At 39.6% G+C, this 13,070-nt stretch overlaps 1 protein-coding gene across 1 annotated transcript in view; it reads left to right on the forward strand.

Annotated features, from left to right (window-relative positions):
* LOC148418616 (neuron navigator 1-like) overlaps window positions 1-13,070 on the forward strand; it is a 46,500-nt gene that overhangs the window by 17,702 nt on the left and 15,728 nt on the right. Inside the window, exons 4-13 of the mRNA XM_088423881.1 lie at window positions 2,482-2,632; window positions 4,219-4,519; window positions 5,404-6,163; window positions 7,962-8,366; window positions 8,455-8,496; window positions 9,362-9,519; window positions 9,666-9,836; window positions 10,410-10,465; window positions 10,666-10,689; window positions 11,353-11,430. Of these exons, the coding sequence (XP_088280007.1) occupies window positions 2,482-2,632; window positions 4,219-4,519; window positions 5,404-6,163; window positions 7,962-8,366; window positions 8,455-8,496; window positions 9,362-9,519; window positions 9,666-9,836; window positions 10,410-10,465; window positions 10,666-10,689; window positions 11,353-11,430 (2,146 nt within the window). The remainder of the gene's footprint in view (window positions 1-2,481; window positions 2,633-4,218; window positions 4,520-5,403; window positions 6,164-7,961; window positions 8,367-8,454; window positions 8,497-9,361; window positions 9,520-9,665; window positions 9,837-10,409; window positions 10,466-10,665; window positions 10,690-11,352; window positions 11,431-13,070) is intronic.

The following is a 13,070-nucleotide window of genomic DNA, read 5'->3' on the forward strand; positions in this document are numbered from 1 at the left end:
CTTTACTGTGTGGGTCCTGATGAGCCATCCAGTTTACACTCATATTAGCTGCGCTGATGTGAATTGTCTCCTTTACCTCCCGCAGTGATCATTTTCTACAGCACAGCGAGCGTGCTAATGAGAGGGGAGAAAGAGCGAGCACGGTTTTTCAAGGCTTCACAAGAGTCATACCTCCCTGGAGCTTCTGCATGGCGTCATCTCGGGGATTTGTGGCTGTGTGGGGAGGAGGCTTATTACCTTGGACAAGGTTTTCCCCAACAGATTCTGAGAATAATGAGATAGAATGGAAAACTTTTTTTGTGTTTTGAGAAGGCTAATCTGGAAGGGAAAAAAAAAGAAGCTGTGTTGGGTGGGTGCTATAACAGTTGATATGTTAGCTACCATTCAGGACCTGGAAATAGCACCCAATTAAAACAACAAAGAACTGTACACATGGTTAAATACCACTTTGATTAGCCTATCGGTCTTTTGCTCTTGCAATGGTTATCATCACGTTTGCTGAAGCTTTGTTCAGGGGATTTATAATGGCTATCTGTGATTTCTCTTGACCTATAAAGGCCTTTGAAACTGTGGTGATTCAAGGCTATACAAATAAACTTGACTTGATTTGAATGACAATAGGTTTCTCCCTTAATGCATTTCAATCTTTTAGTCACACTTTTAATCAAATAGTATTTAATGTCATAGCTAACTGACAATAAAGTATTGCCACTGCGTGCAAAATCAGATTAAAAGTGAAATGCTAACAAAGTTGTCTTTTTTTTGTTATAATAAATTATCCTCATTTATGAAGTTATTTCCTGGGAAAGATAAAAGCCAAACCTATTTGTAAAAATGCTAACCTGAACATTTGAATTCAAAATGTTTGCTATTGTAGTCTATTTGATTGGCTAATCTGTGTTAAAGGACTTTTGCTAAAACTAAGGGTGTGACCACATTTTCTAAATTAAAAACCGGGAATGTACATTATTAATATATACATTGAATTCTCGTTAGGAACTCAATAAAATTAATTTAGTATGTTCACACACTTATTGCTTTTAGGTGCATTGAATGAGTATTCCTATAGATGTTTTGAGATGTTCTCCTCCCTCTCTTTTCCTTCTCCATGCACCTCTTGATTGTTGAATGCAACAGAAACTGAAGATCTGTCAAAACAAATGATTGTAATTAAAATGTGTGTTTTTCAGGTCTCACATTGTAATGCCAGAAAACACCAGAAAAGCTCAGTTTGTATATGGTCTGACTATATTTCTCATAATTCTTACACACAGAAAGAAAAAGTGTTACTAGTTCTGGTAGGATGCAAACTTGAATGTGAGTGGGAATTAAAGGGGAATCCAAATGTTATATATGTTTTAATTGGTTTATCAAAATCCACCAGGACCTGGGACACAAGTTTTAAAACTGTGACGCCCCAGTTAAACCGTAACGTGTCGTCCCCAAAATTAAAATTCCCAAGTTTTGTTCATAGTCCATGGGACTGGCCAATTTTTGCCAAAGACATCTAATATAATTTTACACTCAAATTGTATTCTTAAGCTTTTCAACCCTGAGGGGTTCTTAGGTCATTTTAAGGTTTGTTTACATTCAACCCCGTAATTAAACATGGTTATGTCTTATCAATAATTACGTATCATTAATGTGGTTCAAGCCGACACTGTCACTTACATGTTAAACATAAAACGTTAAAAAATGATACAGAATGCCAATCCTTTGTGAGTGTACAGGCCATTTTAGGACATTTTCCAGCCCAGTTCCTTGGAAATTTTAAGGTTCATAGGCACAAACGGTAATTAGTGGCCAACCAGAAACGAAGCACACTATTTCAAGTCAGAGAGGTTCTTATTAGTTACCTTTTTCCACTGTAGCACATTTCTGAGAGCAGGCCAGCAGATATTTGTCAGCCAACTGTATAATTACACTTAATCCTAACTGGGCTGGAACTTCATGTGTTTTATTGCTGTTAATATTTACTGTACCTCCAGGCGGACTTGCTTAACTCTTCCAGTTCATTTGAGTCACGCATCCTTGGCCCGCACATGGGGAGGTCTGTTTTCACTTCTTGGCCACCAGGCCTGACTTGGCAGCATCTGTTTCAAGGCGACACAGGAGGTTGTGTTTGGAGGGAGGGGCTGTCACTCTGACTTCCCTTCACCAGGATCAGACCCTGAACTAACTCTCAAGCTGTTAGAGTTCCTGTTTTCTTTTCCTTTTTTTTTTTTTAAATTTAAGTCTGCTGTGATTTAGCAGCACATCCCAGAAGGTTTTCTTTGAAGCAACCTTCATTGAACTTTAAAATGAAATGTCAGGGATCAGGATAGTTTATCACCCACTCATAAGTAAGTCAAAATCACCTGTTTAGTTTAGGTGGATGCATTTTTATTTCCCTCTCTATAACATCAGGATTTATAGCCTCTAGTAATATGCCCACCATATGGTCATCATTAGCTTGATGTCATTTTTGGTTTTTCATTTCAGCTGGGATGAAAGCAGCTCCATCAGCAGCGGACTCAGTGATGGTGACGGCGAAGTTTCGGACAACCTAAGCTCAGAGGAGTTCAACGTCAGCTCATCCCTTAACTCGCTCCCAAACACTCCGCTGGGATCTAGACGCAACTCTTCCGTCATGGTAAGCTGAGGAAACTGTTTTTGAAAAAGTTACATGTCAGAGTTTGACCACGGTCTGGGAGCTTAATCGATTTTATTTTTTTCATACAATTGATGGTATTTGACAGCTATATGATAACATATATGATGCCAAAATGGAAACGTTTTAGGTGTTTGTTTTTTGTTTGTTTTTTTTGCGTGGTAAAGCGTTGTTGTTTTTTTTAACCCCAGGGGAAAGACTTTACAACGAAACTTTGCCCAATTTACTGATTGGCCTACGGCAAGTGCTATTGTTAACATTTTGTGCCCTATTGTCGTGAGAAGACATCAATGGTAATGGTCCAGAATACTGTCACTGATGTCAATTGATATCAACTATGTTTTTTGGGAAGGTGTGGTTTGATGATTAAGATAGAAAAATAAATAATACGATCAGCCAGAAATTCCATTGATCCATCCATTTTGTAGAGCCACTTATCCTGATAATGATTGCAGGCTTGTTGGTGCCTATCCCAGTTGACTTTGGGCAGCAGACGGGTGACACCCTGAACTGGTTGCCATCCAATTGCAGGGCACAAAATGACAAACAACCATTCAAACACTCAACCACATCTAAGAACAATTTAAGTGTGTCCAATACAACTGCCATGTATGTTTTTGGAGTGGGGGAGGACGCGGGAGTGCCTGGCGATGTGGGCTTAAGGAGAACATGCAAACTCTACACAGGGAGGCTAGAGACACGGGAAGGCCGGCGCCGGCTGGAATTGAATTTGGGTCCTTAACTGTGATTATACGTGCTTGAAATTAAGTTGTTTTTTTTTTTTTCATAAAGCCTTACAATTGAAGGATTGAAGTGATACTAAACTTTTTTTTAGCCACTTTTAGCAGCAAATATTACATATTTTGTCCATTCTTAATTTTCTGATTAATTTTCAATCCAGTAACTTAATTGTAAAAGCACATTTTTCCACTTTCTGTCGACTGAAAATGACATCACAGTTGCTCAATTATTTTTTTGGGTTAGTTGTGTTCGCAAGCTGAGTCATGATAAGTGTTTATCTGAGCCCTGATGTTGATGTCATTTTTAGTCGACAGCAAGTGGCAACATTATTGAGGTGTTAACTAATTAATTCTTCATGTAAAGGTATCAAATTAAGTACAGAAAAAAGATTAACTTCTTACTGTGAAAATGGCTGCAACAATTTTTCATCCCATTAAGAAGACTACCGGGAATGTAATTAATTCACTAATGTATAAACATTTCAGATACAGCATTTCAGACACAACACCATTTGTGTGGTGAATGGACTTATCACTAAACATAAATTGTTGTCTACACCTAATGTGTACCCCAGAGGCCCAACTATTAGTGTATAAGCAGATGAAAATTTAAATGTGCATAATATGTCCACTTGATAGTAGGTGGGAGGATTTTCGACCTTGCCATTATGTTTTTCTTTGCACAGCTCGAGGCAGTTGACATATCCTTTCTTCTTCCTCTGGAATGTAGCTAAGATGAAACAAAGATTACAACTAGCTATGCTGTCGGGGGGAGATAGCAGACAGCGCGCGATTGTGATCCTCACTGCTCCTCTCATCTTGTAACAGCTCCGTACCGACGCCGAGAAGCGCTCCTTGGTGGAGAGCGGGCTCTCCTGGTACAGTGAGGACAGCAAGGCGGGCCACAAGCTGGACGCGTGCGGGTACGACACGGGCAGTCTCAAGACGGAAGCGCCGAGCAAGTGGAGGAAGAAGCCGCCCGGTCTGACTGAAGAGCTGACGGTCAAAGGGGAAACCAGGAAGCCTCAAAGTTTGGGTGCACCGGGAAGCTTTAAGAAGAGTCGGAATCCTCCGGTGGGGGTCACCTCTCCCATCACCCACACGTCGCAGAGTACGCTCAGAGTGGCAGGTGAGATCCATATATATATATATATATATATATATATATATATATATATATATATATATATATATATATATATATATATATATATATATATATATATATATATATATAATAAAACTAAGAATCAGTTTCTGGTGGCATTGCATCGGTAGATGTGCAGGGCTCAATCACACTATGTGCACACAATGTGCATTTGTGAATCACCAACTTTTTTTTGCAATGATTCATTCCAGTCACTTTTAGGTTTATTGAAGACTCCAAATTTTTCCTTAGAGTCTGAGTTGGTTAACAACAGTCCTGGCTCATTCATGACCTTAATAAGAAAAAACACTAAAGGAAATGCGGAAAGGTACAAAATATGCTTGTAAATCAAGTACTGTACCTCCTATTTTTGATGATTGTCCACTAAATCTTAATTTAACAAAATCAACATCAAGTTTTAGTCTTGAAAGTTTGGGTGTAAAAGCGTTTTTTAATGACATTTTGTCTAAAAAAAAAAGAAAAACAAAGTCAGGAAATAGCCTGAACACTTTTATTACTCATACCTGTACTCAGATTGAAAAAAAACAATAGGAGAGCAAAGTTTGATCGCGTGACCATATTAGGGTTTAAATGGACATAAATAACAAGGACTTGTATTTCCTTTGATGAACCTGAAGTCTGGCAGTGATTCACACGTGAGGAACATAAAAATTCCTCCAAGTAAACACAGATGTTTCTTTGCTTATAGTTTAACTTGGCTGGAGCGCAAATGTTTTATGTGATGCAGGCCAGTCGTATCACTTTCATCTAATTCATCATTTTGATGCCCTTTAAACTTTCTGTTCTTCCTTTTATTTCTGGGAATGTATTCAACGTCTCTTTTTTTCATTGTTTTGTCTATGCAGCGCCCAAAAACGAGAAGGCGCAAGACAAATCCAAGATTTCCATCAAGACTGCAGGTCTCCAACGGTCCCGTTCAGACGCCGGCCGGGATCATCACATGGAGACTCGTAAGCCCCCGTCTGGTTTAGTCAAACCCACAACCGGAGCCGCCTTTGGCTACAAGAGACCGCCCGCTGCCACGGGTACCGCCACTGTGCTGACAGCTGGGGGTGCCACCATCTCCAGTGGCTCCGCTACTATGGGAAAAATTCCCAAGTCCTCAGGCATGTCAATGAAGCCTGTTGGGTTAGGTGCGCCTTCTGGCCGCAAAAACAGCTTTGACGCCAGCGGCGAGCAGAGCTTCCTCGGGCCCAACGCCCGGAACAGCATCCAGTATCGCAGCCTGCCTCGACCCGCCAAGTCCAGCACGCTCAGCGTCATCGGCCGCCCCGCGACCCGACCCGTCAGCGGCAGTATAGACCCGAGTCTACTGGCACTGAAGCCTGTCAGCATAGCCTCGGCAAGCCCCAGAGTAAAAGAAACCACAGGTTTTAATAGCAAAATGTCTAATCGGACCATGGTTGTCCCGGTGAACCAGACCGACAGGGAGAAGGAGAAGGCGAGGGCCAAAGCCGTGTGTGCCGACATGGACATGGACTGTGCTTCCCTGAAAGGAGATCAGATTCCGTCGGAGTCCTCGCGAGAATCTGTGGTGAAACTGCACGGCCTGAGACGGACTGGCAGCAGCAAATATCCTGAAATGTCATCGCCCACAACGCCAAGGTGCTGCAAGTTACTTGCATTGACAGTATTGTAGAAGCATTTTCATTGATTACAGAATAGCGATGTGACCATGCAAACTGTGCTAAGTCAATGGAGTTTATTAGAATTCACGTTCCAAAAATGCGTGCTAGGTTCTCGTTAGGTATTCCATATTAAAATTTATGGAGCGGGCAGGGAATTTTTCATCATTGTTACGTATGGGTAGAGGCAAAATGCAACACGCACTTGCTAACTAGATGTATGACATAACATTTTAAACAAGGACAAAATACATGCTAAACACTGTATGTACTCTTAATATACATATTTAATTTTTGGCAATACATTTTTCAGTGCATGAAAAGATCCGCTTTCCTAAACCAACAACAAAGAGTTTGAAGCAAACTGTAAAATAAACAAGCATTTCAATTTCATGTAAATTATGGACATAAAAATCATTATTTTAAAGACAGCATAAAACTGCTGAGAAAGAATCAGCCGTAAGTGCAAGAACTCATTAAGTACAATAAAATAAATAAATAAATCAACTAATGCAAAACATCTATGCGGTCTACGACTCATGTTGTCGTATACAATAGGTCGTTTGCACATCGCTCGGAGCAAAGCATTCTGCAATGCTATTCTTTTCACGGTGGCCATCAAAATATTTTGAATACTTTCCAGCTGATCTAAAACTGCCATAACAACAGAAAGTTACTCAGTTTGGGAGAATGAACCCATTTACGTTGTCCAAGGCTGAGTTTTTGGCAAAGTTAGTCTAGCCAGGTATGTTTTACCACAAGAAGACCTATTATTGTTAGGTTGCTGGTGTTGATGTTATGCACTGAGCTACACCATCAAATTAAAGCTTACACATCAAGGCTCACAACTTTTGTAATCAGCGGATGTAGACGTTTTCCTTCCCATTTCAGCAGCAAACAATATGCTATTATTTGCTTATATGAATAACAGTAATCAGGGTTCGCCTCAAGACTTTAGCTCTCGACTAATGGGAAACAGGTCCGCTATTGCTCATGAATCCAAAACATGAGCAGCTTGCAGATTAGTAAACTTTTAATAATTGTAGCCTATGGACAATCATATACATTACGATTTCAAAGGTAAGCAAAGTTAATACTCACACCATGATCGCTGCACACACAAGACCAAACTATGAGATGCATGCAGTCCATTGTAATGCTCAGTGGAGAAAAAAATACATAAATAGCAAAGCAATAGTGACAGCATTTGCAAGCAACCTATTGGTCAGGATAAGATGAAGAGAATATGTAAAATATCTGCCCACTCATGGTGCTTTTATGATATTACATATAGAAATGACAACTGACTCTTGCATGTCTTCAGCCATGTAGCATACGTACGTCATAATTCGATGTTTTCGGAAATCAAAAAACAAAAAATACACATTCTAACAAAAACTTCAACTTAACACTGTATGTGAATGAGTAAGCAAAAGGAAAAATTGTCCAATAAAAAACACCAGTGTGTGTGCTCTAAAAATTGTACGTGGACAAGTGTTAAGGAAAATGGATGAATGGGACGTGGGAAAAAACACAAACAAAAAAATCATGCAGGAACCAAAAAAATAAATGAACGGGCACCTTGCTTCTGCAAGCTAACCTTCATGGCAGGAATCAATACTTTCTACTCCGTTGTGTGAACTGTAATCTTCATTCTTTTTGGTCAGTTTGTATGGAATACAGTTACTCCATAACACCAAACACGTTAGTATATAAAATGGATGGATGGCATCCTTCGTTGCATGAGAAATTGTGTTGTTTTGGTCTTCTTAATATAGGATGTTAGCCAAGTCTTTGGGACGCCCACCCAGTTTGGCTCACCTGGACAAGGTCAACTCCAACAGCTTGGACTCGTGCGTCACCATTCAAGACCTCCCACCCAAAGTCCCCCCTTACTCTAAGCTCCAGGACCTGGCTTCCTCTCACTCAGCAACCCGCCTGACCCCCAGCCCGGCGCCCGTCCTGCATATTGACTCACCCGGCTCATACGCAAGAGACGGCCTGGGGGATTCGCCCCTGCTGTATCCCAAACTGTCAACTATGCATCGCAGCATGGAGTCACTTCCCCTCCAGATGAGCGTGTCCTCTCGAGCCAGGTTTAGCGCCAAACAGTCGCAAGATAATGAGAGGGGCGCGGGGACATGGGGCGCTGGGAGCAGGACGTCACTCAACCTCTCAGAAGGGTCTGTGTCATCTCAATGCTATCAGAGATTTTTTTTGTTTGTTTCTTTTCCTCGATTAATACACACATTTTGTGCTTTCTCTAAACAGGTTGCAGACCGAAAGAAACACCTTGCCAAAGAAAGGCTTAGAGTATGTTCACATACAGATGGTCCTCGGTTTTCAATGGTTCTGGATTGGTTTTACTGTAATAGAACTTTGCTACAGCGTTACACAGAGACTTGGGTCCCTTTGACTGTGATGGCAGACGTGCTATTCACTGCGCCAACTAGCCGCCCTCAAAAACATTAATTTAATATAAAAATGTAAAATACAAAACAAGGAATTGAACTGCATATAAAGTAACGAACAAAAAACTCTCAAATAATCTACCTACAAAAATAGACTATCAACTCGAGAAGTCACAGGAATTTCTCACAAGGACTACGAGGAACTGACAGACAAAACAGTTCGACAATGACCCGTCAAGACCTGAAAGAAAACAGGAAAGCAGATACATTAAAACTAAAAAGGAGCACCTGGACAAGATTAAAACAGGGAGCTGATCGGCCAATACATGGGAAGCACAATAAGGAGGACAGGTGGACACAATCACACTGATGAGACACTGAGGGGACCTAAAACACATGAACAAAACCCCACAGTTCAAAAAGGTGATGAAAAAAAAAACAACAAAAGACCAATAACAGAAAAGAACAGAAAACCGCAATAATAACCCAGTGAACACAAATAGCAACAGAACATAACAGTTGGTGAATTTGAGGCATTTGTAAAGAAAAGCAATAAAAATAAAATGATAAGTTTACACTTATGTGCAACGTAACAGTGGTTGGCAATCATTGGAATAGAAATTAAAGCACATTCCAACCCTTGTATGCATCCGGAAGTCAGGATTCCATCGTAAGCCGAGGACCCTCTTTTCATCACGCTTCATCGTCATCATCGTGTGTCATTGTTCAGTACTCAACATTGAAGCGTTGGCTGTTTTTTCTCCAAGACGCTGCAGCTCCAGCCTGTCAGACAATGACGGCATAAAACCCGGGCGACGCCACTCGCACAACGCGACGTCTGAGCGCGACAGCCCACCTCAGCTGCCGTCGCCCACTCGTTCAATCCATCTCTTGTCTGCCACCAAAGCTCCTCTCACCAACATTGGTGAGTGACCCATTTTTAAACACAGTGGAGACACATTGGTTTTGTTCAGGTACTTTCTAAGTTTGGCAGTCCTTGTGTGTTTCCTTGTGTGAACATAAACCCCCACACTTTCTCATCACTATCTCTCTCTTTTGTTTTCCTGATAGTTGCCCCAATTTCTTCTTCGAGCACCCCGAGGATATCTCGCTCCAATAGCATCGGGCCCCCAGGTGACTGCGAGCTCTACGGCTCCTCCCCACTGGGCAGCACCATGTCATTGGCGGAGCGACCCAAAAGCATGATGCGCTCCGGCTCTTTCCGCGAACCAACAGATGACGGTGAGCCTTGAAAAGAAAAACAACTTTTCCTGAAAATGAATAAATCTCAGATTTTTTTTTTTTCCTTTCGGAGAAACAGTAAAAGAAGTAAAAGAAAGAGATATACACATGCCATCAATCAACCCAATTAATGGTTTGGTATGATGGTACAGTACCAAAAACGTTTCGAAACTAATTCAAATTCAAATGGTCTCATCTCTTTAGGCAGTCAATAAATTCAACCGATTAACTTTTGATAATGCAAAGATGTGAACTAAAAGTCATCTCAGATCATAAAGCATCCACATCAAAAACCCTTCTTTCAATAATCTAAATTAGGAAACATGTTCTGTTGTAGCAGTGGGTTTTTTGTTAGCTAAATAATTTCTCACTATTTTTTAATAATATCAATGACTCAAGCATTGATCTATAATTCAGAAAAAAAACGTAAATAATGAAAACACACCGAATAACATGGTGTCTTCCAAACTTTTGAAGGGTACTCTACCCCACTCCACTGCATGACAGCCCAGGACATATCAATGATCTTAAATATCTTTCAAATATTGGACATGTTTTTTCCTCCTTTTGCAGTACATGGCTCTGTACTCTCTTTGGCTTCCAATGCTTCATCCAACTACTCCTCCTCGGTGAGTACATTTTGTTTTTATCAAAATTCAATGCAGGCCTTTCCTTTTGAATAATAGCAATAGCAAAAACCTGCTAAAATGTGCAGTAGAGGACTAATATTATTACATTTGAGCCCAGCCAAAAATTTTAACTGCAATTGTTACCAACTTCTACTCAAAATATCCCTCTCATTTTTATGCTTTCGCAATGCCCTCTGTAGAATGAGGACAGGATACAAGGAGAGGTAAGGCCAAGGAAATGTTGGATTGGATTCAGTTGTCAGATCTTCTGTGTTGCATTTAGTGTGTACTTAAATTCACCAAATACATTTTCACACTTTCTAATATTCTCTGAAATGCCATCATATCCTTCTTGTTACAATACTGTCAATCAGTACTTTTTATATACTGGAACCCCCACAGGTAATTGCAATTCATTCAAGGACAAGTCATTATTTTTCCTAAACTATCACACAACTATAAAAGCAAACACAGAATTTACTTAGCAAGATCACCTTAAAAACATTGGAATGCGTTGCAGGCTTACTATTTCTTTTGATGGCGAACTTTGGGGTTTTGGTAGCTGCACTGCGTAACTATCAAAAATAATATGATACAAATGATCTTACTTACTTTACTCTGCATGGTAAGTCCATGTAATAAAGTTTCACATTTTCAGTTGAATTACTAAAATTTAAACACACTTTCCACTCTATGGAATTTTAATTGGTATGCACCTCAATGTTTTTGCAGAGCCTGTTCCCAAAGTTTTCTTGAGTCAGTGTTTATTGTCTTCATTGTGGAAAAAAAAATCACAAGCATGCTGTCCTTCACATGTGCTGTTTTGTGGTTCATCTAAAAACATGAATAATAAACATAATTGCTCAATGATGGACTTTCGTCTTTAGCAAATCCGTAAACTGCGCCGCGAGCTGGAATCCTCGCAGGAGAAAGTTGCCGACTTGACCATGCAGCTGTCTGCTAACGTATGTATGACTTTATGACTGCATCATTTGACTCGGACTTACTGTCACTCCCCTTCTATAACCATAACACCGCCTCCACCTTTACCTGCTGCTTATACAGCCTTCCAGCACGTTGTCTGGATTTACACTGCATGGTTCATGTAACACAATTCCATTTTTTTTTCTTTTTTTGGCCATCGCGTGCCACAAGTAGGATACGAGTGGATTCAGCATAAAGAGAAGCACATGGGATGTGATATCAGATTGGAATGGTCCCTCCAAATGTGAATATTAATAATGTGGATATTTGACAATGGTAATGCTTTATAAATGTATAGACCGTATGTATACCATTCAGTGGGAGCTTCTTATTATAGGACTTGGTGATTGAATGATTATTCGATTAATCAACAACTAGTTGATCATATTAACCCATTCTTATTTTTGATATTCAATTTGTTATTTAGACACATTTTTTTAATTGCAAATTTTCCAAATCCTCAGAATAATACCCTCTAAACAGTAAATATTCTCGCAATGATGTCTACGTCTGTTATTCCTCCATGATAGCAGACTGAATATTCTTGTGTTGAAAATCAAAAAAAAAGGCTTGTTCTTTGGAAAGCAATAATCAACATTTGTACCCATTTTCTGACATTACAGACCAAATCAATAACTAGATTTTGAATCATTTGTTTTCTGTACCGTACATTTGGAATTAGGTCTTGTTTTTTTTTTTTAAATGTCATTTTTTAGAAGTCATTGCTTAGTTGACAAAATAATTGACTTACAGTATTCATCAATTATTATAAATCATGGTTAGTTGCAGCCTTATATGGATTAGAGTCAATCACCTTTTGCAATTTTCTTTTTAGAAAAAAATAAATCTCCAGAATTCTCTGCAAGTAATGGGAAATTAATTAAAAAAATTGGCACACAAATCTTAAAAATGTGTGGGTCAAAACTGTAGATCACAGATTTTCACACATGGGTCAGAAACATACCTCCTAATATAACAGGAGCTCAAAGTATCTAGATTGGTGATATGCCAAAACAACAATAAAGACAATATGAAACACAAGTTGTTAATAATTTATAAAGATTTACAGTAGGAGTGTGCACATCAATAAATAAGAAAAATAACTTCCAGTTGAGTGATGTGGAGATGAACCTTGTTTAAATCAATGAATGATCAAGTAAGCCCACTCCAAATTAATTCTACTCATAATGTTTAATGTTTCTGTTCATAATGCCCCTTTCTATTTTGAATACAATATTGTTTGTTTCTGTGTTGCCATTGCCTGCTTTTGGCACTTGTGGAGTTATTGATGCGCATTTTGACATGTAACAAACATGACATTAGAATACGACACGTGTACTTTGAAGTGTAAATCCAGTCGTTAACAACAGTTTAGCAATGACTCACTTCTTGTATTAATGCTTTTCACTTTTTTCTTGTAACTAACCTGACTGTTGATCAGTATAACACCTGCTTGTACTGTGGTTCATCCCACGCCTAACCACACACTGTCCTCTTTTTTTATTCTCTTGGCTGCTAATTGACTCACGGATTTGCTGCTGCTGCCCGCACCCTCCCCAACCCGCTAACGGTCACTCCTGTGGATGTTGGGTGTAGCAGTTAGGCCAGGTTTGTTGGACTG

Source organism: Hippichthys cyanospilos, chromosome 9, assembly GCF_059441005.1.
Source record: "Hippichthys cyanospilos isolate Australia breed blue-spotted pipefish chromosome 9, RoL_Hcya_1.0, whole genome shotgun sequence".
NCBI lineage: Eukaryota > Metazoa > Chordata > Actinopteri > Syngnathiformes > Syngnathidae > Hippichthys > Hippichthys cyanospilos.